Here is a 26162-nt window from a genome sequence, read left to right on the forward strand (position 1 = left end):
TAATCTTATTTGTTTGACTTGATAGTATAAATCAGTAAGAACTGGATGGTCCGATAGTTTATCCGTTGACTAGACTTGAAAATGATTTTGGTTTATCATCTTAATTGAGTGAGAGTTTAATCACTTTGAACCAGGGAATTCTGGTCTGACCGTATTAAATCCAGTTAAACCGGATTAACCAGACGATTCATTTCAAAATTAAAAAATAGAACACTACTCTACTCTTTTGTTTCTCTTCAATCCAACAAAAGATACAGAGACGTTACTTCAATGTCATTATAAATAATTATTAATTATATAAAATTTTACATTTATATGTAATTATACATCTATATAAAAAAATTATTAATTAAGTATAAAATTATTCGGTCAGACCAAGCGATTTAACTAGTTAAACCTAATACAAAATCTCTTTCGGTTTGACGTCCAACTCGGGTTTCACAAGATTGGTATAAATATCAAAATATCAAAAGTTTGATTCATAATTTATGTAAATAACATTTATTGAGAGTTCAAAAAGAATTATTTTTACCATAGAGTAATGAAAATAATTTTAGTGATTGAATCAAATATTTTATCTCCATGTGAAAATACTTTATTCTTATGTATATGATTACTAAATTAATGATCACGTTAGGAGACTCGAGCATCTATAATACTTTAATCTTTTTGAAAAAATATTTCTTACTTTATAATACTCACAATTTCAAGAAGAAGAAAATATTAATTCGCTAGCTGGATAAATTAAAGCAAGTCCATCGTCCTTAATTCAATATGCTAACTATTTTCTACATGCACATAGCATATGCAACAAGAAAAGATTAATTTGCAGACAAACATCTTGTTTAGATGAGGTTAGTACAATATATATTTATATTTAATTTCATCACAGTGAATTATCATTCCAAAATACTACCTTTGACAAGTCTAAAATTTATAAACAGTGCAAAAAATATTTACTAGTTGGCATATATGCTAACGTTCAGGAGCCTTGTAATTTTAATAAAAAAATATAATATATATAAATTATCAGCATAGTAATTTATATATAATCAGCATATTATCTACTATTTTATTTATATTACTTTTTATAAAGATTCGATGATTATTAAAAATGAATAATAAATTATAGACTAACTGAGTATAAAATTTTTATACTATCAATAAAAACATATTTCCTATTAATAAAATTGATTTTGATGAACAATAGTTAAAGCTTCTATCAATATGGAAACAACATGCACTCTAATTAGTGTATTAATTAGTTGGCATGAAAATAAAAAAATTAAATAAATGCATTTTTTGCCTCTAAGAATTTTAATTTTATCATTTAACAAATTATCACATTGTTATTTGAAAAAGTTTCACTGTTTGTTGGTTTTATGTTTTATTTTTCTATACCCACATTTTTATTTAAAAGAATGTTTTTAAACAATTATTTTCAAGTAAAATAGTTTTTTATTTATTTTTCAAGTAAAGAATAGAAATTCGGTCAAACACCATATTTTAATAGAAATATTTCTCTAATAGAAATATGAAACACCATATTTTAATAGAAATACTCTTTTGAATAGAAATATAAGAAAGCAGACAATATCTTAAGAACATAAAACAAATTTGATATTTTTCTTAATACATAGATTTTAGTACTGAATAAGAAATGCATTTAATATGTATACACTGATAATGTAAATATTTTTACACTATCAATCAATCATTCACCATTGATTTATTAATCACCATTAATTTTTAAACAAAAATAACACAAATTAATAATAATGATATGTTGACAGTGTAAAAAACTTTGCATAGTCAGTGCTTATATTTTCAACTCATAAATTACATTAAAATATAATATACATGCCCTGTTTTCCACGCTGTCAAGATTCAATTATATATTAATTATTGTTTATAGTAAAATAAAGCGTTACATTACATGATAAAAAACTTAACCCTTTGCATAGTATGGATATTAATATTGGATAAATAGAAACTGAAACCCACGTGTGAAATAGAAACTGAAACCCACGTGTGAAAAAGAAACTGAAACCCACGCGCGCAATAGAGACAGAAAACCACGAGCGCAATAGAGACCGAAAGTGAAGTTGCTTTGTTTGTGTTTACCACCAACTTATCCAAACAAAGCAGTGCACAAAAAAGACACAGAGAAAGAGAGAAAACAACATTGTCTATTGTTTATTGTGTTTTTTGTTTTACACTCAGTGAATGTCTCAGTGATACACACAGTTAACAACAGTTATATATAGAAAAAAAACAAATTCAGCTCAACATGTTCTTCGCCCCAGGTAGAATTCATAACCCAATTTGATAAAGTTTCATTTTTTATATCTATTTATTGGTCATTTACTACATATCTCAATTATACTGATTTTTCTATTTCTCATGCATGTATCTGCAATTCTTCTACACTGATCACTCACTGTTTTCAATTCAATTATCCTTTTATATTTATTGAGCTTCACTTTTTTAATAAAAAATAATGATTAAATTTTATTCATTTGGGTTTGATTGATCAGGTAGTTTCAATTATGTGGTTGCCTTCTTAAGCGTGATCATCATAGTTAATGTAAAGTTGTGAAAACTGATTGTTGATTTATCATCTTATGAATTCTGATGCTTACATAATTTTATGTTATTGTGGATATTACAAATTCTGATACTTTTTATTTCAGTTTTGTGGTTTCTAATGCTTTGATTGTTTATTTTTATTATTGATCAGGTAGTTTGTACCCATTCTGGCATATCAGATATTTATTCATTCAGTTTTGGAATTTGAGTCCATGATCAGGTAACTTCTGTGATGTTTTCAGATCATTTTTGAGAAATGTATTACACCTCCATTTTTACACATACACAAACCTCCATTGATTTTTATATATTAATTACACTCGATACTCTGAGTGTCATTACATTGAGTCCCCCTAAGAGGTCGTAAGTGTAATGTTTTAGCACGAGGAGTACAGACTGTAATTTCAATAAAACTTTAGAGGAGTCAATGTAATTTACTCCAAAAAAAATACGGGCTTTGAATTATTGTGAAACTAATTTTTTGTGTTCCTTTCATTTTGTTCTGTTCCAGTGAATACATACAAGCAGAAACAGTGACTTGAATAATTCGAGTCCACTTTTTGTTGACTTCGTGGTTAAACAAACAATTGTGTGGTTCTGGTTTTGCTTCATCCAATATTTCAAGGATTAAGTTCCTTCAACATTAGAAGTCAAAGTGTTGTTGCTACTAGCCGAAGTGATGGCGAGTTTGCCTCATGCAAACTCTAAGAGAAAATATTCATGGTGGTGGGACAGCCATATAAGTCCCAAGAATTCCAAATGGCTCCAGGAAAATCTGACTGGTAAAGCCTTCTATCTTTCTGGACATTGTAGCAATTATGTTTAACATATTAATATATTTCTTGTTCATAACTTGGCATTCATGGTTGAAGATTGAAATGCACCATTTATTGTTCTCTTATTCATAGGGGAAGTTAGTCATTACTAAACTGGGAAGTTAGTCTAACTGATTTAGTTTTACAAATTTCTGTACTCCAAGGACATGTTATATGCACTTTGTGTAGAAGCTTGTATGCATGTTAAACCATATATAGTTCCTTTATTACATCTTTCTTTTCACTTATATCATTTATTTGCTTGATCACTCCGAAAGACGTGACAATATATGTTTTTTCTACTATCATTCATTTTGTGCCCATTTGTTTTTATACTTACTTGAGCTTATCACAACTCTTCTTGCATAGATATGGATTCCATGGTGAAGCAAATGATTAAGCTCATTGAAGAAGATGCAGATACTTTTGCCATGAGAGCAGAAATGTATTATAAAAAACGCCCAGAGCTTATGGAATTGGTTGGAGAGTTTTACCGGGCATACAGGGCATTGGCTGAGAGATATGATCATGCAACTGGAGTGATCCGTCAAGCCCATCGGACCATGCCTGAAGCATTTCCTAATCAAATCCTTATGATGGATGAGATTGACGCTGAGCCGCACACTCCAGATACGAGCCATCTTTCACGCACATTTCTCGAAACATATGAGCCACAGAATGATGCTTCTACTAATTTCCCTTCCGTGAAAAGAAATAGAGATCATAGCGAAGAACCTGATTCTGCTATAAACAAGATAGGGTTGAAACAGCTCAATGATCTTGTCCTTCCTGAAGAACAAGTAAATATTGCAAAGATTGCTGTAGGGCATGCTAGAAGGGAGCTCAGTTTTCTTGGCACACAGGAGGAGAGTATCCGGATAAACAATGAAAGCCATGATAGCAGGACTCAAGTCTTGTCCGAGTCTGAACGGGTGACAGAAGCTGTGACAGAAGTTATAGCCTTAAAGGGAGCCCTTGCTAAATTAGAAAGTGAAAAGGAAGCTGGCTTGCATCAGTATCAGCAGAGTTTGGAGAAATTGTCTAATCTGGAGTCACAAGTGTCTCATGCAATAGAGAAGTCTCAAGGGCTTGATGAGCGAGCAAGTAAAGCTGAATCCGAAGCTCAAGTGTTGAAGGAGTCTCTCACCAAATTACAAGCTGAAAGGGAAGCTAGTCTAAATCAGTATCAGAAATGCTTGGAGACAATATCTAATCTGGAGAAAAATATTTCTTTTGCTCAGAAGGATGCGGGAGAACTTAATGAACGAGCTACTAGAGCTGAAACTGAAGCTGAGTCCCTAAGGCAGGATCTTGCTAGAATAGAAGCTGAAAGGGATGTTGTCCTTGTTCAATATAAACAGTGCTTGGAGTCATTATCAAAACTGGAGGAGAGATCAAAAGAAGCAGAGGATAATGCAAGGAGGATTAACGAACAAGCTGATAAATCTGAGAAGGAAATTGAGGCTTTGAAGTTAAAAGTTGCTGAACTTACAGAAGAGAAGGAAGATGCAGCTCTCCATTATCAACAGTGCTTGGAGATAATTTCCATTTTGGAGCATAAACTCTCTTGTGCTGAAGAGGATGTGCATAGGCTAAACTCCAAGGTAGATGACGGGGCTGAAAAATTGCACAGTTCTGAACGAAAGTGTCTTCTATTGGAAACATCAAATCAAACTCTGCAGTCTGAATTGCAGTCTTTGGCACAAAAGTTGGGGTCTCAAAGCGAAGAACTTAGTGAAAAGCAGAGGGAGCTGGGAACACTTTGGGCTTCCTTACAAGAGGAGAGATTGCGGTTCATTACGGCTGAAACAGCCTTCTATCTTTCTGGACATTGTAGCAATTATGTTTAACATATTAATATATTTCTTGTTCATAACTTGGCATTCATGGTTGAAGATTGAAATGCACCATTTATTGTTCTCTTATTCATAGGGGAAGTTAGTCATTACTAAACTGGGAAGTTAGTCTAACTGATTTAGTTTTACAAATTTCTGTACTCCAAGGACATGTTATATGCACTTTGTGTAGAAGCTTGTATGCATGTTAAACCATATATAGTTCCTTTATTACATCTTTCTTTTCACTTATATCATTTATTTGCTTGATCACTCCGAAAGACGTGACAATATATGTTTTTTCTACTATCATTCATTTTGTGCCCATTTGTTTTTATACTTACTTGAGCTTATCACAACTCTTCTTGCATAGATATGGATTCCATGGTGAAGCAAATGATTAAGCTCATTGAAGAAGATGCAGATACTTTTGCCATGAGAGCAGAAATGTATTATAAAAAACGCCCAGAGCTTATGGAATTGGTTGGAGAGTTTTACCGGGCATACAGGGCATTGGCTGAGAGATATGATCATGCAACTGGAGTGATCCGTCAAGCCCATCGGACCATGCCTGAAGCATTTCCTAATCAAATCCTTATGATGGATGAGATTGACGCTGAGCCGCACACTCCAGATACGAGCCATCTTTCACGCACATTTCTCGAAACATATGAGCCACAGAATGATGCTTCTACTAATTTCCCTTCCGTGAAAAGAAATAGAGATCATAGCGAAGAACCTGATTCTGCTATAAACAAGATAGGGTTGAAACAGCTCAATGATCTTGTCCTTCCTGAAGAACAAGTAAATATTGCAAAGATTGCTGTAGGGCATGCTAGAAGGGAGCTCAGTTTTCTTGGCACACAGGAGGAGAGTATCCGGATAAACAATGAAAGCCATGATAGCAGGACTCAAGTCTTGTCCGAGTCTGAACGGGTGACAGAAGCTGTGACAGAAGTTATAGCCTTAAAGGGAGCCCTTGCTAAATTAGAAAGTGAAAAGGAAGCTGGCTTGCATCAGTATCAGCAGAGTTTGGAGAAATTGTCTAATCTGGAGTCACAAGTGTCTCATGCAATAGAGAAGTCTCAAGGGCTTGATGAGCGAGCAAGTAAAGCTGAATCCGAAGCTCAAGTGTTGAAGGAGTCTCTCACCAAATTACAAGCTGAAAGGGAAGCTAGTCTAAATCAGTATCAGAAATGCTTGGAGACAATATCTAATCTGGAGAAAAATATTTCTTTTGCTCAGAAGGATGCGGGAGAACTTAATGAACGAGCTACTAGAGCTGAAACTGAAGCTGAGTCCCTAAGGCAGGATCTTGCTAGAATAGAAGCTGAAAGGGATGTTGTCCTTGTTCAATATAAACAGTGCTTGGAGTCATTATCAAAACTGGAGGAGAGATCAAAAGAAGCAGAGGATAATGCAAGGAGGATTAACGAACAAGCTGATAAATCTGAGAAGGAAATTGAGGCTTTGAAGTTAAAAGTTGCTGAACTTACAGAAGAGAAGGAAGATGCAGCTCTCCATTATCAACAGTGCTTGGAGATAATTTCCATTTTGGAGCATAAACTCTCTTGTGCTGAAGAGGATGTGCATAGGCTAAACTCCAAGGTAGATGACGGGGCTGAAAAATTGCACAGTTCTGAACGAAAGTGTCTTCTATTGGAAACATCAAATCAAACTCTGCAGTCTGAATTGCAGTCTTTGGCACAAAAGTTGGGGTCTCAAAGCGAAGAACTTAGTGAAAAGCAGAGGGAGCTGGGAACACTTTGGGCTTCCTTACAAGAGGAGAGATTGCGGTTCATTACGGCTGAAACTGCTTTCCAAACTCTTCAGAATTTGCACTCACAATCTCAGGAAAACCTTAGATCTCTTGCTGCTGACCTTCATGGTAAGGCAGAAATCCTGGAGAACATGGAATCCAATAAGCATGCTTTAGAGCATGAAGTGCATAGGGTGAAGGAGGAAAACAAAATTCTAAATGAGCACAAGATTTCTTCGTCTTTGTCCATAAAAAAATTGCAGGATGAGATATTAAATCTAAGGGAAATAATAGAGAAACTCGAAAAGGAGGTTGAGCTGCGAGCTGACGAAAGAAATGCTCTTCAGCAAGAAATTTACTGTCTCAAAGAAGAGCTTATTGATCTGAATAAAAGACATGAGGCTATGTTAGAGGAGGTTGGGTCAACTGAATTAGACCCGCAGTGCTTTGGCGCATCTGTGAAACAATTGCAAGATGATAACTCAAAGCTGAAGGAAACATGTGAGGCTATCAAAGGTGTGAAAGCATCTCTTATGGTGAAACTGGATGTCATGGAGAAAATTTTGGAGAAAAATTCTGTTTTGGAGAATTCTCTTTCGGACTTGAATGCTGAGATGGAGAGTGTCAGAGGAAAGGTAAAGGTGTTGGAAGAAACTTGCCAATCACTGCTTGAGGAGAAATCAACTCTTGCTGCTGATAAGGACACTTTGTTTTCTCAGTTACAAGTTAAAACTGAAAAGTTGGAGAAACTCTCAGAAAAGAACAACCTTTTGGAAAATTCACTATCTGGTGTGAATGCTGAACTTGAAGGATTAAGGGTAAAGTTGAAGATGTTAGAAGATCGATGCCAGTTATTTGATGATGAGAAGTCCAGTATCATTTCTGAGAAAGAAACCTTTGTTTCTCAGTTGAACATCAGTCAGAAAACACTGAAAGATCTTGAGAAACAATGCAATGAATTGGAACTAAAGCATTTGGAAGTAAAAGGAGAAAGGGAGTCTGCACTTCAAAAGGTAGAAGAGCTACTGGTTTTGTTATATTCTGAGAGGGAAGAACATACCAGAGTTATGAAATTGAATGAAGATGACTTAGCTGAGAAGGACTTAAGAATTCATACTCTAAAAGAAGATGTGAATTTCCAAAAAAAGGAACACGAGGAGGAACTGGACAGAGCTGTACACGCTCAAACCGAAATTTTCATCTTGCAGAAATGTATGCAGGATTTGGAGGAAAAGAACCTATCTCTTCTAGTTGAGCCTGAGAGACTTTCGGAGGCATCTAAAATGTCTGAGAAAATGATACTTAAATTGGAGACTGAAAATGTTCAAAAGCGGGTTGATGTTAATTCTTTGTCTGAGGAAATTAGAACACTAAGAACTGGGCTGCTTAAGGTATTGAAGACTCTTGACACTAACAATGAACATTTGTGTGAAGATAAGCTTGAAGAAGACCAGATCCTTCTGAACCATATACATAGAACTCTTCAGGAGACACAGAAGTCCTTTGTCACAACTTCCAACAAAAACCAGCAACTGGACATTGAGAATTCAGTTCTGGTAACATTCCTTCGGCAGTTGAAACTAAAGGTGGAAAACGTTTTGTCGGAAAGAGATGCCCTTCGTGAGGAGTTCAAGCTCCAGTCTAAGCAGTTATTGGCATTGCAAATAGAGGACCAGAAGATATTGGAGAAGAATCAGGAGATGAAGTTGACAATAGGAAAGGGGGAAGAGAGAATGAAAGTAATGACAACTGAAATAGAGAATCTACGTAAAAAGATGTCAGACTCGGAAGAGGGTTACAAAAGCTTACAGGAACAGAGTTGCAAGACATTGGAAGAGACAAAGTCCTTGATGAAAAGATGTATAGACCTGGGTGAAGAGAAAAGTATATTGGAAGAAGAAATTTGTTCTGCTACATTAGCTCAATCTAATATTTCTCTGATTTACCAGAACACCATCTTTGAAAAGCTCCTGGAACTTAAAGAGCTAAGCGAAGATCTTGATAAACTTCAGTTTGTAAATAATGACCTTGAGGAGAGATTAAAAATAATGGCACTCAAATTCGAAGACGCAGAAATGGAAAATTTACATGTAAAAGAGTCATTTGTCAAGTCGAACGTTGAACTAAAGTTAGTTGAATCTGTCAATGATCAATTAAGTTCTCAAATTAGTACTGAAAAGGAATTGCTGTCTCAAAAAGAAATTGAGCTTTTGGAGGCAGCCAACATGTTTTGTGCTTTACAGACTGAGAAAACAGAATTGCGAAGAATGGTGGAAGATCTGAAGGTTAAGTATAACGAGGCTAGGGGGACACTAGAAGACCAAGCTAATCAAATTTTAAAATTATCCTCAGACAAGGATCATAGAAATGAAGAACTTGAATGCCTTATTGAAGTGAATCAGAAGCTGGAATCTGAAATGAGGCACCTATATCAAGAGCTAGGAGAAACTAAACTGAGGGAAAATGAGCTTAATTATGAACTGCATAAGGGAACAGATGATATTGAACAATGGGAAACTCAGGCTGAAACGCTCTATGCTGGACTGCAGATTTCTGCTGTCAATGAAACATTGTTTGAAGGGAAGGTCTCTGAGCTAGCTGATATGTGTGAGAATCTTGAATGCCAAAACTACACTAAAGATATGGAAAGTAAACTGCTCAAAGAAACAGTTAGAAAGTTGGAAGATGAAAATGGAAGACTGCGTAGTCATTTAGCTGCTTATGTCCCGGCCATCAGTGCTTTGAATGATTGTATAACATCTCTGGAGATGCATACTCTTGTACATGCAAAACCTCATGAGCATGAAGAATCAAAGGTATTGCATATTATTTCAGTATTTGGTTGTGACACTATTTTAGTTTATTACAGATAAAGTTAGTTGCAAGTTGGTTATTTCTCACATTGTATATAAGCTACACAGATGGCATGATGTAACCAACTTTTTTTAATCTTAACTTATATCTAACCGACTTGTATCTAACTATATTTTTCTGTCTGAGTGGTTGCTGTTGGGGTTTGACATTTGACGTGTTTTGGGTGGGTATCCCAATACTTGTCGCACTCCAGTATGCTTCAAGGACTGTACCTAATGTTTGAGTTAAATGTACTTGGTCTTTTAATATCTCTTTTTCTGATAGTTACAGGCACATAATATGACTTTATAATAACCTGTATCCATAAAATATATGGTGACAAATTTGGAAAATAGCACCTACACTTGTGTCGTGGTGTCTGGCTTTGCAAATCTATTGTTTTCACCATCCTTGTGAAATACTTTGCACTTTTGTACAGAATAATAGTTTGCATTGTTAAGATGCATGCTTTTGGTTTGTTGATTATACCAACATTCTGAGAAATTGGGTCTTTAGCATATGGTACAGTGTATCGGTGGTTCCAAATTCTCTGGGGTAGATCAGTTTCCAAATCTATATGATTAAGCTAAACTAATTGCTTTTCCTTCCATGATTTAGATTTCATGAACTTCTTTGTAGCATTTCCGTGATAGATAACTTCGTAAAAATGTAGGATGCTGCTTCCTTGCATGTTAATGGAAGGTTATTGGTTGTTGATTTTGAGATAAAGTGAAATGAACTTCCACATTTATAACTTGTAACCAACTATCATTGCATTTTTATAATCACCATTTCCAGGTTCAAGATTCGGTGGATCACCAATACAACGAAAGTGGTAGACAAATAGATGATGATCATACTTTAATGGCACTAAATGCCCTCCTGGATTTCCAAGACATGAAGAGAAGGACAATTGCAATTGAAATGGCAGTTAAGCAGATAACTGGAAGTTTCAAACCCAAGGATGAAATAAGAGGGGCAAAGGTGAACCAGCATGGACCGAGTAATGAGATTGAAGTTCTTCCGAAAAACATCACGCTAGATCAAACATCTGAATCTTCATCATATGGGATTAGCAGGAGAAGAACACTTGTGGATGATAATAAGATGCTTGACTTGTGTGAAACCGCTGATCAGGATGGCATTACTGAAGTTGACATGACACAGAATATGGCTCCAAGAGGAGCTAACAATAACAACCAAGCCTTAATCCCACAAGGCGAGGTCGGCTACATGGAGCGGGATAATAAATACCCCTCATCAGAATCCTTGGTGGAAAAGGAGTTGAGTGTGGACAAATTAGAGATCTCAAGAAGATTGGCACAGCCACATGAAGAAGGAAACATGAGTGAAGTTTTAGAAAGACTTGATTCTGATGCACAAAAGTTAACGAACCTTCAAATAACCATACAAGATTTGGTGAAGAAGGTGGAAATTACGGAGACGGGCAAGAAGGGAAAATCCGTTGAGTACAATTCTGTGAAAGATCAGCTTGAAGCTGCTCAGGAAACCATCACAAAGTTGTTGGATGCCAACCACAAGTTAAAGAAGAACGTGGAAGATAGTCGCTTGTCTTTTGACGAGAGGGCTGTGGTTCAGTCCGATGAGATTGGAAGTGTCAGCAGAAGGAGAATAACGGAATATGCACAGAGAGGATCGGAAAAAATAGGACAGCTGCAGTTAGAGGTGCAAAGACTACAGTTTCTGCTTCTGAAACTGAGTGGTGGAAAAGAAAGCAAAGAAAAGGCAAAAGTTGCTGACCATCGAAGTCCAAAAGTTCTTTTGCGAGATTATCTCTATGGTGGGACTAGAACCAACAACCAAAAGAAGAAGAAAATACCTTGTTTATTCGCATGTGTGAAAACTCTCACCAAGGGAGATTGAGTCACCAAGCATTTATCGGCAGATTGTTAGAATGGTCAAAAAGGTGCATGAAACAATTCAGACATTAGCTTCCTTGTTTTGTAAGTATTCCTTTATATAGATGGTTTAAGAGTATACATATTTTGATGCCGTACATTTTCCCCTCATTTATTCAGAAGAGGAGGCTGGATGGACTTTTCTCCATTTTCTTCTTCCAAATGTGAATAACCTCCTTCCTCTTTTTATCTGTAGTTTACATGAGTAATTCATGTTTTTTTATTGCTTGCTTTAGCATTGTGGTGGCATGCACCTGTGTCTTAAGAATCCTTCTTCAGCATAAAATGCAAGAACTGTATCTCTTGCGATACTATTATTCAACAGAAACTGCCTCACCTGTTTGCATTTTATTGAATTTATCGGTTCTCTCTGTTGCCTTTGATTTCTATAGAGGTCCACTGCCATTGAGCATAAGAAGAGTCATTCAACCTAGTTCAAGGTCTCAAAAATCTAGAGTAGATTTACTAGTTATACATGACTTTTCTCTGTGCTTGAAGGAAACATAGTTGTTTATTTGGCATTATTACTTTTCCTCTTAAGTGCATTACATTGTCTCCTTCCAAAGCAAGGTGATGCACTGAATTTTTTAAGAGGATCTCTTTTGAGGAATTCCGCAGAAGCATATGCATGTTACGGAATAAGGTTAAGAACTTATGATTAGCAATCCACTTTAATTTGTTCTAGTTCTAGGACATTTTAAAAGGAACACTTCCAATTCTGGTGGTATTTACTTCCATTTGATTAAATTATCAAGCACTATACATAATGATTCAGCAGGCTATGTAGGAGATTTAGTTCCAACTCAGGATGCATGCTTGAGAAATTAAAGTACACATGCATCTATCATTTTCCTATGCCTCTAAATCTTCTCTAGCATGGTTCACATACTCTCATGCCTCATACACATATTGTGATGGTAATTTTGCCGAGACCTTCGAAGCATGCTGTGAAATATGACTCAGACATGGTTCCAACCCTCTGGTTCATCTTTGCTTTGATTCGGTTTGCATGAATGCAGCATGAAGTTGCATGCTTCAACACCTCTGCAACTGTCAGATAGATCCATTTCTGCCCTATATCCACTTGGAACTTGGATTTGTTTAGTTTCTTCATCACCTCGCTTCCCGGATTGACCAAAACAAGCTGCACAAGCAGGAAAGGGAAGATTTAGTAAAAAACATTCTAAATCATATCACAACCGAAGTTTTTTCGTAAGTTATGGTCGGTTACATGGATCAAATCATAACATCGTATTTTACCATAATTCATAAATCATGCACTATGAAAGGTCATTTTAACGGATAAATTGAGAGAAAAATTACTTGCAGCCCTCTTCTATCTGCAATCTTCTTAACCTCTTCAAGCATGCTGATTCCACTGGTATCAATGTTCCCAACAGCTGCCATAAAGTTACATTGCAAGTTAGAGTTGAAATTCTAATAACCAGTTTCTTAATTACTTTGTTTCCATGGTTCATTACTTACCAGTCATAACCATTATAACATACTGCAAAATTGTCTCACATGTAACTTTAATTCTGTCCTCCTCTTCATCAATCCACCTAGTAATCCTATAAACAGTAACAAATTTTCTGGTAAGTGTGAATTCCTATTGAAGTTGTAGGCCAGGATTGTTTGCACTTTGCATGCAAGAGTAAAAACTCCAAATCTGCATGTAGCTTAATTACCTCTCTCTTAAATAGCTTGCATTGGCAAAGTAAATTGGTGCATTAATCTCTAGAATTAGGATTCCAGGAACATGATTTGCATTTGGGTATTGCTCAACATTTCTGTATATCACAGAATTTGGAATGTTGCCCAAAACAAATGTCCTTGGCCTTGTGATAAATAGAAGTATCCGAAGTAAAGATAATGCAACCTGAATAAGGCAAAGAAAATCACATATTAATTTCATAAACCTTTACAATAAAACAAAAAATAACTTAATAATTTCATATTGATACATACTGCAATGACTAAACCAATTTCAACACTGCCAAAGACCACACCAATATATGCACACTACAAAATCAAACTTGTCAATCTTCCAAAGATGGATGGCTGCTTCATAATCTATGAGGCCAAGCATTGCAGATACAATAATTGCTGATAGCACCACCATAGGAGTGTAATGGAACAAAGGAGTTAAGCATAACAGTGTCACCATCACTGTAATTGACATTACAATGTTTGATGCTGCAGTCTTGCATCCAGCATTGTAGTTCACCACTGATCGCGAAAATGGCCCTGAAATAATGTTCATCTTTTCAATGCAACATTCTTTAGCATAATTGATGCTGAAAGTTAATTAGGCATTTAGTACTAATAACTAATAAAACCTTTACCTGTAGTGAGGTAGCATGAGGTGAAAGAACCAACTATGTTCATGGTTCCAATAGCTATCTATCATCTCTTTGTTGCCATCAATATGGTAATTTTTAAACATTGCAAAGCTTCTTCCAACTGCTATTCCTTCCTGCACAATATCAACAATCCTAAAGACCTTGTTTACAAATTACAGACCTAGGACTCTGTATATTGCACTGTGCTATTTGTTTCCCAAATCAAAAATTATGTTCATGATTTAAGGGAATTATGTATCAAGGTAGATTAAATGATTAACACTTTTAGAACTTTAAGCTATGAATAGTGCCAATAGGGGGAGCCACAACTTCCTTAATCATTTTGAACATTCTCTTAGAAATTTTTTGTATCTAAGTTTATATCAGAGAAAAAATAAAAGATTGTGCCTACTCTTATATATGAGGCCAGTGGTCCATTATTTTTTAATAATTATATCTTCCCAATTCTGATTGTATTAGACACTATTAGACTAAAACTAAAATGACACCATAATAATGTTATTGTTTAACATTGTTTAGTTTCTTTTCTCCTTTGCCTAAGTGATGTAACATTTTACTACCATTTTAGAGTTAGGATTTGTTTCTATTCTGTCCTATGTAGTGTACACATGTTAAGGGTTTGCGTGTAGCATAAGCAATAAAGGAAATAAGGTTGAAAAGTAGTTATTACCGCAAGTGCTATAATGCCAACTAGTAGGCCTGTTTTTATTGCTGTGCTCATATAAGGTGACACAAATACCAGATCTGTAATGGATGGTGGATTTAGCCCCTTCTTCAATTATCCTATCTGAACATTACACAAAGGGTAAGCATATCAGACACCCCAAAGGTTTGTTTGAGAGTTGAATTTTGGAGGGGAAGAAAGGAAAATGTAAGGTTTGGGAGCCATGAAATACACTTGTGAGATGACTCTCAAGCCTTCTCTTTCCCTTCATTCTCCTCCAAAATCTAACTCCCAAACAAACCCTAAGTGCATGATTGTAATGTTTTATAATATTATTGTTAACAATTATATTTTTAACCATTGTATCTAAATGTAAAAGTAATATCATATTGTTTTTTTTTTCATTTGCTTTTTATATACTCACCTGTCATGTGTATAGGATTTCACCCCTAGCCTATGTGTAAATAATAATTGTGTCTTACACGGGTTAAAGATAATTAAGTAATAAAAATATAAAAATGAGTGAATGATATTTCATATTTGTATAAGTTTGTGTTGTAAATAAATATTATTCGTAGATTATGGACATAAGAATTTAAAATTGAAATAATGACCACTTGAATGCCGTGGTTCTCGGCGTGGGTAAAATAAACTAGTAGAGTTCCCAATATAACGGACGTCAACGGCGCCATTGCTGACACCCAAAAGAACTTTGGTTGTCGTTTGCTCTGCGTGTCGTCAAAACTAACGTCAACACTCAATTATCTAAGATACATATATAGCAATATTTTATTTGTAATCTCTTTTGTTTGGTTGAATTTAAAAAAACAAATGGGTGAAATTGAATATAATTAATATTAACTTTGGTGTAAACATATTTCTCATCATATATATATATATATATATAAATGAATGAATATGGATGAGGTATTACTTACGAAGAATCTTGTAAGAAGGAGGAAGAAAATGAAGCAAACTCCTAACACAGCGCTTTCCCGCCTCCACTGCGAGAAAAGAAGTAAGAAAAGAAATGTTGTTATATATTATTATACTATAATGTAGGAGCTAGTAGGTGAAATTAGATATAACAGAAGGTAGATATATAATAATATTGTTTATTTAAAGATTAAAATGAGTATATACCTGATGAGTTTGTGTAAAAACAGAACGCATAACTGAGACGATATATGTTTCATGGGTGAAGTGGTCAAGGCCTAAGATCGATTTAAGCTGTTGCAAGCAAACCACGGTGGCTGCTCCTCCCATGAACCCTACTATGGTTGCATGTGACAGAAAATCCACGATGAACCCTAACCTGCACTCCTCAAATGTAACAACAACTAATTATTTCATCGTATTAGTTTGGGAGTTGGATTTTGGAAGGGAATGAAATAGAAATGAAGACTTGAGAGTCACGAAATACAGCATGAAGAAGATTTGATTACCTAAAGAGACCGAGTGAAGCCTGAAAAAGTCCAGCAAAGAAAGTAGCAGTGAAAGCAAGGTGGAGGAAGAGGTTTGGGTTATGGTTAGGGTTAACATCACTACTCAGCATTGAACCCATCAGAAGCGATCCAACCGCAACAGTACCCACTGCTAAGTCCCTCGAGCTACCCATCATCGCATAAATCAATGGTGGTATAAAGCTCGAATCTGCACTCATTCATATGTATATATATTTCGCACATATATATATATATACCAGACAAAAAATGATTAATGACTTAATACTTATGATGAATAGGAGCAATTTTCTGGTATCAATGTTTTACTTTATGCATGCAAATCACTTTTTTACATGTATACCTTTTTTATCATGATTAAAAGCTTCTTGTATATATATTAAAGCTTCAAAGTTCAAACAAATTTAGAGGTTCTTGTCAATGAATTCCCTTTATGAATAGTTGGGTTTATTTAGATAATTCATATATTGTTTGACCGGACGTGCTAATAAAGTTAGTTGAAAACTAAGGTATAGAAACTAAAAGTTGAAAGTAAGAACCTGACATTAACTTACAATTATTATTGGTAGAAATTTTTTCTTTTCTGATTAGTGTATGAGTAGAATAACTTGTACTTTTTTTATCTTGACTTATTTTTGTGGATGACTATATAGCAATACTCACATAGTCCAAGAATTGGAGGTAGATTGGCGAGCTTGGCATAACTGATGCCTTGAGGAATAGCCAAGCTAGCTATGGTGATGCCAGCTATGAGGTCAGATTTCAAGAACTGAACTGTGTATTGTGGTGCCCATTCAAATATGGGTAAGAAGTATTGAAGCCCAAGCACCAACCTCTTAGAAGTTGATTTGTTCTTGAACCTTCTTAAAGGGTCATCTGGGAAGAATGTCTCCTTCATTGAGTACTTTAGAGACTTCAAAAATGGCTGTGGTGGCGGCACTCCCACACTTGGCATGTTCATACCCGAAGGGGACTCATAATCCACGTTACCCATGTCCTAAAAAAGTGTAATTTATAAGATACAAATATGCTATTAGTATTATATGATCCTATATTTGTTTTGAGGGTGATGCAAGGGTTAAGAATGACATGGCTTTATATAATGGATTTTGGGGCAATTTGGCATAGAAATATTTTCATGTGGGGTGGGAGGATTCTGTTGAAATTTTAAGTGCGCTTAAGATGGACCAACTTGAAGACATAAAGTTAGGAATCCCGATTATATTCTGGAGTAATCATGTGATATTTTTTGTCAAATATTTATATTTATATGATGTTTTTCCCCCCAACTACATAAACAAGTGTACTTGTATATATTATCTTTGCTTTTATTACCTAACATTTCTAGTTCCGTCATTGGCCATATATATTTAATGTTCTTAAAAAAATAATTTTGGTTTTTGTGATGTGAATCATAATAAATCTCGTAAATGGTGTGCCAAACAAGGTGGAAGCAAAATGAAGGAAGGTTACGCATCTTGTTGTGAGTTTGGCATTTGGTGTTTTACTCTTCTCGTGAGTCCCTACGAATACAATCATTGAATCATTCCAGCGAGTGACATCAAATCGTAACGTTTTTTTAATCAGCAATGAAAACTTTATTAATCAAGAGATAAAATATTAAATACTAACGTTTATAAAATGTATTTGACGGTAGGTGTGGTTGGTTTTGTCGGGTTTATACCTAAAATTAAGAAGAAAAACCACCTTAAAAATTAAGGCTACATGATATATCATCATTCGAAAAAAACATGATATGTCATTAGTCAATGTGTTTAATATCTTATTAAAAATAATGACTATTTTATTAATTATATCCACAAGACACACAATATATGTATAGCATATATTTCGTGCAACATATGATTTATTTTCAAAGTTTTCAAAAATATATATAAATAAAAGAAAAAAATATAGAATTAATGGATTATAAATTGTCATGCATTACTAATTTAAGTAGAGTTTAAAAAGTAGGCTAAAAGACTATTTAAATTTAAACTGAAAATTGCATAATTGAGATAAGAAATTAAATTCAAATAATAGAAATATGAACATGAATGAAAAGGACCCAAAGAAGTGTCACTTAGAAATAGTAATAAAGTATTTGAAACTTGAAGTTCTTTTAGAAAGTGTTATATATTAAATTTGTATTACTCTATGTACTATTTACTTTTTATTGATCAGATAATTAAAATGTGTATTAATTATAAATTAAATTTATATTTTTGATCAATACAAATAAAATAATATATGAAGTGATACATATCTTAGAACATAAGATTTACTACTTCAATATTTAATCAATATTCCACCAAATGGTCCTCTTATGTAAGCATAATTGAATATGTGCATGGTTGTTGAGTCCATTCTACTAGATTCCCTTTCCTTCACATCTTTCAACCTTCTTTCTTTTCTAGCCCCACTGTCCATTCTTCTTCAACCTGCTTCTTCTTCTTTACTTTCTCTCTCTCTCACTATCATCAACTAATTTTAAATTCGAGGAAAATGTTGAAAAAGTAAATAATTACTTTGTTTGGATTTATAATACCAATGAGCTAGGTTTATGATGAAAAACACTGAAGTTAGGATACAAGATGCTCTAGATACAAATAAAACCAATAATGATAGACATCAATAGTTGATGCTGATAAAGAGTCTATAACATAAAAAAATTATTTTTTGATTTTTTTTATTTTTCTTTTCAAATATGTGTCAACTTTTAATTAGCTTAGGCACAATGAGATATAAAAAATGTGACAGGTGATCTTCGTTCGTAGAATAGTCCCACGAAATATAAAAAGGTGGGTGGAGGACTTGGGATTTTTTCACATATGCTTTTTATCTTTGGGTGTCTAATTAAAACGAAGAGATCACGTGTCACTTTTATGTGTTTCAATTATATTTCAATCTAATTAAAAGTTGTCAAGAAAAATTATAAAAATATAAAATAATTTTTATATTATTTAATTGGTCTAAGAAATGAGAACATATATTTTTAAGTATAGAGGACTCATAATAAAAACATGCTATTTTGTATGACATTGACAAAATATTTTATTTTATATGATACTTGATATTACTAATCAAAATAAGTGGAATATAAATTTTCTATATTCACTATTTTATATACTTTTTTTTGTCACTAATAAGAAACAATTACTTCCTTAAAAAATATAAATTAATTTCCATTAAAAAAAGTTATTAGAATTTTTAAAGGGGTTAATTATTTCTTATTTCCCAATTTTTAAACGAGTTATGAGATAAATGGAGATGATATGTCCCAATTCTCAATTTTAGTGATGAAAAAGTGAGAACTCATTTAAATAGTACATATCATCTAACCCAGTCTTTGGACCTGTTTAGTTAGTTTCTGTTTCCACCAATTTTCCTTCACTTTCAAGTTTCAACACCAACAAACCAACCACTGATCCATCACCATGAACCCACCTCTAACACCATCAATCATTGTTTTTATTGTGCAGATGGGCTTTGAATTTTGAGGAATATTGGTCCACAAAAATGAAAGACGAGGAGTTATCAAAATCAAATATTATCCCAATCGAATCAGACAAAACAAAAGCCTAATGCCTTATGAGGAATATAGGATGTGACCAACATGTTATGCCATTCATTACCGACTTGAAATTGTGACAAATAAATCAAATTAGTTTTTATTGACAATCTTTGATTCTAGTTTGGATATTTTTGATCAAATTGGTGACATTGATGAGATAAAAGTGTATTCACTCTTATTTTCAGAGTGGTCATGTTTGGTAAATAAGGAAAAAGAAGGCACTTGAGTTTTTAAAAAAGAGGATAAAGAAAGAGAAAAAAATAAAAGAAAAAGGAAAGCTACATCAACTTTGTTGTACAACGAAAAATAGCACTAGGTTATAGGTCTCGGTTATGTGATCCAAAATGGTAAAAGAAAAATTGAGTAAAGCTAAATAATTTGAAGTACGTGCATTTGAAATCCAAAGTGATAAATTATCATTGATAAAACAAGGCAAAAGGAATAAAGTTTGCGTCTTTTGTCAGGTATATATGAATGAAGGACAGTGCAAACAAATACTCACAAGCCCAAAAAGCTAAAGCTGATAATATGTCATACCCTTTTCTTTGGGCTCTCTTCAGAAAATTATAAGAGAGTATTGAAGCTTGTTAAAAAAGCATTAGGTGATGACGTATACATGCACGCGTATTTTAGCACAAGTTCAGCTTTTGTGTCTTACAACACTATGCAGAATAAATGGTTGTGGTAAAACTTGGTTGGACTTTGCCTACTCCTATGAAAAGGAGGAATAGCATTACTGAGTTTATCAGAATCAATCACTGCATTTCTTCAATGGTTAATAGATGCATCAGACTTTTATTCCATCGTGACAAAGAATATGCTAAAATAGAATATCACAATCACGTATAATAGTATTGATTTTCACAAAAATATTTGTCTTGTAAAATGGGTTTTCATCATTCGATTCGTGAATATTGAGATGGACTTGGACTAAAACACAAAATAAGTAATGATATTCTTAAAAAAATTACTAGTAGAACCCCTTCTTACTAAACATTGATCATCAAATAGAAGTTTTGATGTGGGGTGGTGATTTTCCAAAACAATATTCATTGTAGAATTTCAAAATGGTGTTACTTGTTAAAGAAAACAACTTCATTCTCCCAAATAAGGAATAAAACTGTGTCTATACAGGACAAGGGTGAAAACAGAGATTTACATAAAGTTGTCTTAGTTGGTTTGATAATTGATCCTTCATATCTTTGTGAGAAGTAGCTGCATGCTAATAATCATTGTTTATTGGTGTAATTGATGCACCCCCACAGTATTTATATTCTTTGAAGTCATGTGATTTAAACATACTAATCTAAGTAAGATTACATATACATATCATAGTATTGGGATATGTATTGCAAATAGTTCATTCTTGAATCAAGTGTCTTATCCTTTTGTCTTTATTCGAGTATTAAGTTTGGTCTTGTGCAAAGCTAATATTTTGTGTCTCCCATTTGGGATGCTGGAATATGCAGCATTCGGCTATATTCCTTTTTTGTTTTAATATACTTTTTTTAATGTTATATAACTTAAATCAAGAATGGTTTAGTCTCAATGATTAGTATTTGAATCACTCACTAATAGCTCAATAATATGTGGACAAAGATCAATGATGATTTTTTTATATAAAGGTGACTGCATTTCAATTGAATAATGTTAGTGTCTGTTAGAGAAGCTAGTAAAGGTAAATGTCACTACAAATTTCTGGGTTAATAACATTGTCACTATATTGATATTCTCCCTATGCCCTAGTCTCTAGTATAGCATAAAAGCAAATGGTACTTTTTTCTTCATTTCTTTACAGTACATTCTACATAACAAAGTACTTGATCACATGATATTTGACCATCCCTTAGACCCTTCAAAGATACCACTATATAGTATATAAAAACCTTTAAGTATTGCCAAGTTCAGAATCAGTTGTCCCCTAACATGGAAACCAAGTTCAGAATCAGTTGTCACAGAAATGAGTTGGTTCCAAACAAAAATGGCACTCATTTTCCAGAGAGTCCAAGAGTACCAATGGAGTTTCTGTCAAGGTCATGGAGTGCTTCTTCCCTTGAAGTATGCAAAGTCCTTCAGCCACTTCAACCTTCTTCTTCTTTTTCAAAACCTTCTAACTCTATTCCTGAAGAAACTACAACAAACTCTGACAAAATCTCAACTATGTCTGGGAACCAATTCTCTTTTGTTTCATCTGCTACTTCACAACTTGTCCTTGAACGCATTATGTCTCAGTCCACAAGAGAGGTTTTTACTTCTAACACTGTGTTTCAGTTTCTTTCTTTCTTTCTTTCTTTCTTTCTTCAAATTATAACTGCTGCATTTCATGTTAAACTATTTTGTTCTCTACAAGCTACATTTATGTTTTTGTTAATATTAGTCCAACATTAAATCATTTAATGAGTGATGTTTGTAACTGTAACAGGAAGTGTCTCCATTAACATCAGGTAGATTATCACACAGTAGTGAACCTTTGAATGGTGGTGGTTCTTTAACAGGAACAGATAGTCCATCAATTTCTCCCTCTGATGAGTTTGATGATGTTGTTAAGGTATCTCTCTACACTGCATGTAAAGGTTGGGATTGTTTTGGATTATTTTGGTTTATAAGCTTCTTTATTTTTGGACAACAAGTTTAGATTATGGAAAAAAAGCTTATTAACCAAGAAAAAAAATAAAAAAGTTCAAATTTAATGGGTTGGTTTATTTCTTCAGTTTATAATCTCTCACTTTATAATCACAGTTTAAAAACAATGTATATAAAACAAATATCCTTTACCTTTTCTTTTGAGGCCCTGAAGGTGAAGGGTGAATAGAGTAGGCTAGTGAAATGAAGTAATTGTACTTTTGCAGTAAATAGTGGTTTCTCTGCAGCAATATTATAGTCTTTGTAAGTTTTTATTGCAATCATGATTACATGGTTCCCTCCTTTTTCTTTGTATAACGTACCTAATTTTCTATACCAAGTATCATATATCTACTTTGTTATAAAGAAAATATTGTAATAATAGTAATATAAAAACTGAACATAGAACCAGGTATGATGTACCACTTTTACCATGTAAGGTAAACAGTGCTTTATTTTATTGCATTGTTATGCCATACTCTTGCCAACCTCACTTTTTAGTGCCATATTTTGTTTTTGGTTCTGTGATAAACTACCACCACTGCTTCTGCTGCATTCTTGTATGAATCTGGAAAATTCTGTGCTTGCTTTTTTCTGCTCTTATATAAAGCTTAGCAACAGTTTACATATTGGTGTTAAAAGTTTTAAATATCCGAAGACTATATTCTTATTACAAGAAACCGAAACAAACATAAAATATGTAATAAAATCTACAAAGGAAAGAAAAAAGGGCCCTACTAATTTACTTGCTACACATTTCTAAGCTCATTTTATGATTGCATGAAAAAATGCCTCCATGATAGTACATATAAAAATAAATTTCTCATGTGCCTGTGACTTATGAGTGTAAACCATAAATATTATTTAGCATTTTATAATAATATACTTAGTAATTTAGTAACTAATGCAAAGAAAGAGTAATAGTTGTGTTTATCTATTTATTGCAGTTTCTGAAAGCAAACAATTCCATTCACTCATTATTCAATGGTGGAAGAGCCATGAGTTCTGGTATTGGCAGTGCCACTCCTTGTTCTGGACCTAAAACAGTTGGAAGATGGTTGAAGGAAAGAAGAGAAAAAAAGAAAGAAGAAAACAGAACTCATAATGCTCAACTTCATGCTGCAATTTCTGTGGCTGCAGTAGCATCTGCAGTTGCAGCCATCACAGCTGCAACAGCAGCAGCATCTGCAACCAGCAAAGATGAGAAGATGGCTAAGACAGATATGGCTGTGGCTTCTGCAGCCACATTAGTTGCTGCACAGTGTGTTGAGGCTGCTGAATCAATGGGAGCTGAAAGAGAACACCTTGCTTCTGTGGTTAGCTCTGCTGTTAATGTCTGCTCTCATGATGATATCATAACTCTTACAGCTGCAGCTGCTACTGGTAGAGTTTTGTGCATTCATTAGGAACTAATGTCCTAAAATACTGAATTATTTTTCTTATAGGAATGAAACCATTCAAGCTAATTGTGTAAGTTGTTTCAAGTTTCAGCAGTATAGTATAGAAGGATAAATATGTGACACATTCATTAGGCACTGAAGTCCTTTAATGCTTAAAAAAATTTCACTTTTTGTTATAGAAAAGAAACCATTTAAGCCAATGTTCTTAACCAATTCTTTAAGTTGTTCCAATAGTTTCAGACCATCTTGGATATATAGTTTAACTATTGATTTGTTCCTCAGTATCACAAGTATAACATGTGTCTCACTTAGATTCATGTGTGCATGGGTTGAGAGAGGAATAGTAATAGTCCTGTTTTGTCTTTTCTGTTTCGTTATGGTATTATGGCTATTATGTATGCAGCTCTAAGAGGGGCATCAACCTTAAAAGCAAGAGCATCGAAGGAGGTATGGAATATTTCTACAGTGACACCAATTGAGAGAGGCATAGGGATGAAGCTATGTGGTAAAGGCAATAACAATAATTCTAGCACCAGTGATAGTGGAGAGATTGCCAATGGAGAAAATTTCCTGGGTGCCTGCAGTCAAGAGCTACTTGCCAGGGGCAGTGAGTTACTCAAAAGAACCCGAAAAGGTAATGTTATCAACAATTGCAACAAGAAATGAGTAGTTTCTGTTTTCTTTCAAACGGAAAATATTTGAACACTTCGCTTACAAGGGTAAAGATGCGTACATCCATACTTTCCTAACCCCATTGGATGGGATCCTTATGCACTGGGTCACTCATTCGACTCTAAAGGTCCCCCAAAGGCAATAACAAATGGATGTTTTCTTTCAATTACAAAAATATATGACTCCATGTTGGTGATAATTGCAGGTGATCTTCACTGGAAAATAGTTTCTGTTTATATACACCGAACAGGACAGGTAATATTTCTTCCATACACAACAGAGATGGAATTGTATACATGTCCATAATCAAAATGCTTATGAATTTCAGGTAATGCTGAAAATGAAAAGCAGACATGTTGCAGGAACATTTACTAAAAAGAAAAAGAGTAAGTTGTCATTAGTTTCATTCATGACTTTATTTTGGTTGTGTAGTGTAGAGTTCTCTTAAGTCTTGACCACTAAAGTTTAAAACAAGTAAAAAAGTTGTGCTCTTAAACTTGTAGATGTTGTGTTGGATGTGTGCACAAATTTAGCAGCATGGCCAGGAAGGCATTTGTTTGATGATGGTGAAAAAAGAAAGTATTTTGGATTGAAGACAGAATCAAGAGGGATTGTTGAGTTTGAATGCAGAAATCAAAGAGAATATGATATATGGACTCAAGGGGTTTCAAGACTTCTTTCCATTGTTGTTGCACAAAAGCAAAACAGACATGCCATTTGAACAAGTTTCTAGCTACTGCTAACTGCTCAACCTATTCAAATTATATGTATTTAGCATATTGGCATCTCATTTTAAGGAACTAATGGATTTCATAACTCTAGAATGAACTTACTATCTTATATCTAAATTTCTGGAAATGGTAGGATTTCTTATTAAGTAAGAGTCTCTTATATTTGGCCACCTTTTTTCAGTAATTTGGGTGAATAGTGAATGTTGTGTTAATTGCTTAACATGTTCCCTTACAGCACCACAAGTTAATGAAACAAGGTTACTATCAACTCCACAAGTCCTTAATGGTTGTATATGTCCTCCACTTTTTCTTGGCTAACATCCTATAAAACCATCACTCGAGTATCACCATGGTGTATTTATCTAAGGAATACCAGAATCTGCAGGCAAATAGAAAGTACAGCAGAAGCTATATACACAAGAATGCACACTGAGATAGTGAGATGAGATGGAATTGGTGGCAAAATGGAAACTAAGATAAAAGGCACAGAGATTTCTATAGTTACATATTTTAGGTAACATTGTATGCATTTAATTGGAGTGTTTTTGTTCTCACATAGAGCTTGTTCTACCTTTGTTTCATGGGCTGCTCAATAAGTATACAGTTGGCACTGTGTTGCTTGGGACAGTTTTTTTCAGTCTTCATTGTGTAAAGTTTCGGTGGTTCATGGTAAATATATTCACACCACATTTTCTAAATGAAAAAAAAAAAAAAATCAAATTTTCACTTGTCAAGTGTCAACTATAAGAAATGTTCTGAAAAGGAAAATTAATTATTAAACAAGTCAGTTAACTAAACTCTTGGTTATATTATGAGTCTATAAGATTAAATGCATGACAATTGACAAATGATTCCATTTGCACCAAATGCAAAGAAAATGAAAATCTAATGCAAAACCAAGGG

At 34.0% G+C, this 26162-nt stretch overlaps 2 protein-coding genes and 1 pseudogene across 4 annotated transcripts; 2 read left to right on the forward strand and 1 right to left on the reverse strand.

Annotated features, from left to right (window-relative positions):
• LOC109346654 (protein NETWORKED 1D) lies at positions 2154–12099 on the forward strand. 2 transcript variants are annotated; one of them, XM_019586340.1, is made up of 5 exons: positions 2154–2306; positions 2745–2809; positions 3101–3371; positions 5613–9814; positions 10650–12099. In XM_019586340.1, exons 3-5 carry the CDS (start codon positions 3269–3271, stop codon positions 11733–11735), a joined length of 5391 nt encoding a protein of 1796 aa, XP_019441885.1. In that variant the 5' UTR covers positions 2154–2306; positions 2745–2809; positions 3101–3268; the 3' UTR covers positions 11736–12099. The 2 variants fall into 2 exon arrangements, with proteins under 2 accessions (XP_019441885.1, XP_019441884.1); XM_019586339.1 differs by lacking the exons at positions 2154–2306; positions 2745–2809; positions 3101–3371 and having other exon boundaries at positions 5222–9814; positions 10650–11778; positions 11891–12099.
• Positions 12487–17302, reverse strand: LOC109346655 (annotated as a pseudogene).
• LOC109346656 (VAN3-binding protein-like) lies at positions 21664–25531 on the forward strand. Of its 2 annotated transcripts, XM_019586341.1 has the most exons (7): positions 21664–22078; positions 22257–22382; positions 23404–23839; positions 24260–24490; positions 24734–24783; positions 24857–24914; positions 25032–25531. In XM_019586341.1, exons 1-7 carry the CDS (start codon positions 21761–21763, stop codon positions 25247–25249), a joined length of 1437 nt encoding a protein of 478 aa, XP_019441886.1. In that variant the 5' UTR covers positions 21664–21760; the 3' UTR covers positions 25250–25531. The 2 variants fall into 2 exon arrangements, with proteins under 2 accessions (XP_019441886.1, XP_019441888.1); XM_019586343.1 differs by lacking the exon at positions 24734–24783 and having other exon boundaries at positions 25032–25095.

Source organism: Lupinus angustifolius, chromosome LG04, assembly GCF_001865875.1.
Source record: "Lupinus angustifolius cultivar Tanjil chromosome LG04, LupAngTanjil_v1.0, whole genome shotgun sequence".
NCBI lineage: Eukaryota > Viridiplantae > Streptophyta > Magnoliopsida > Fabales > Fabaceae > Lupinus > Lupinus angustifolius.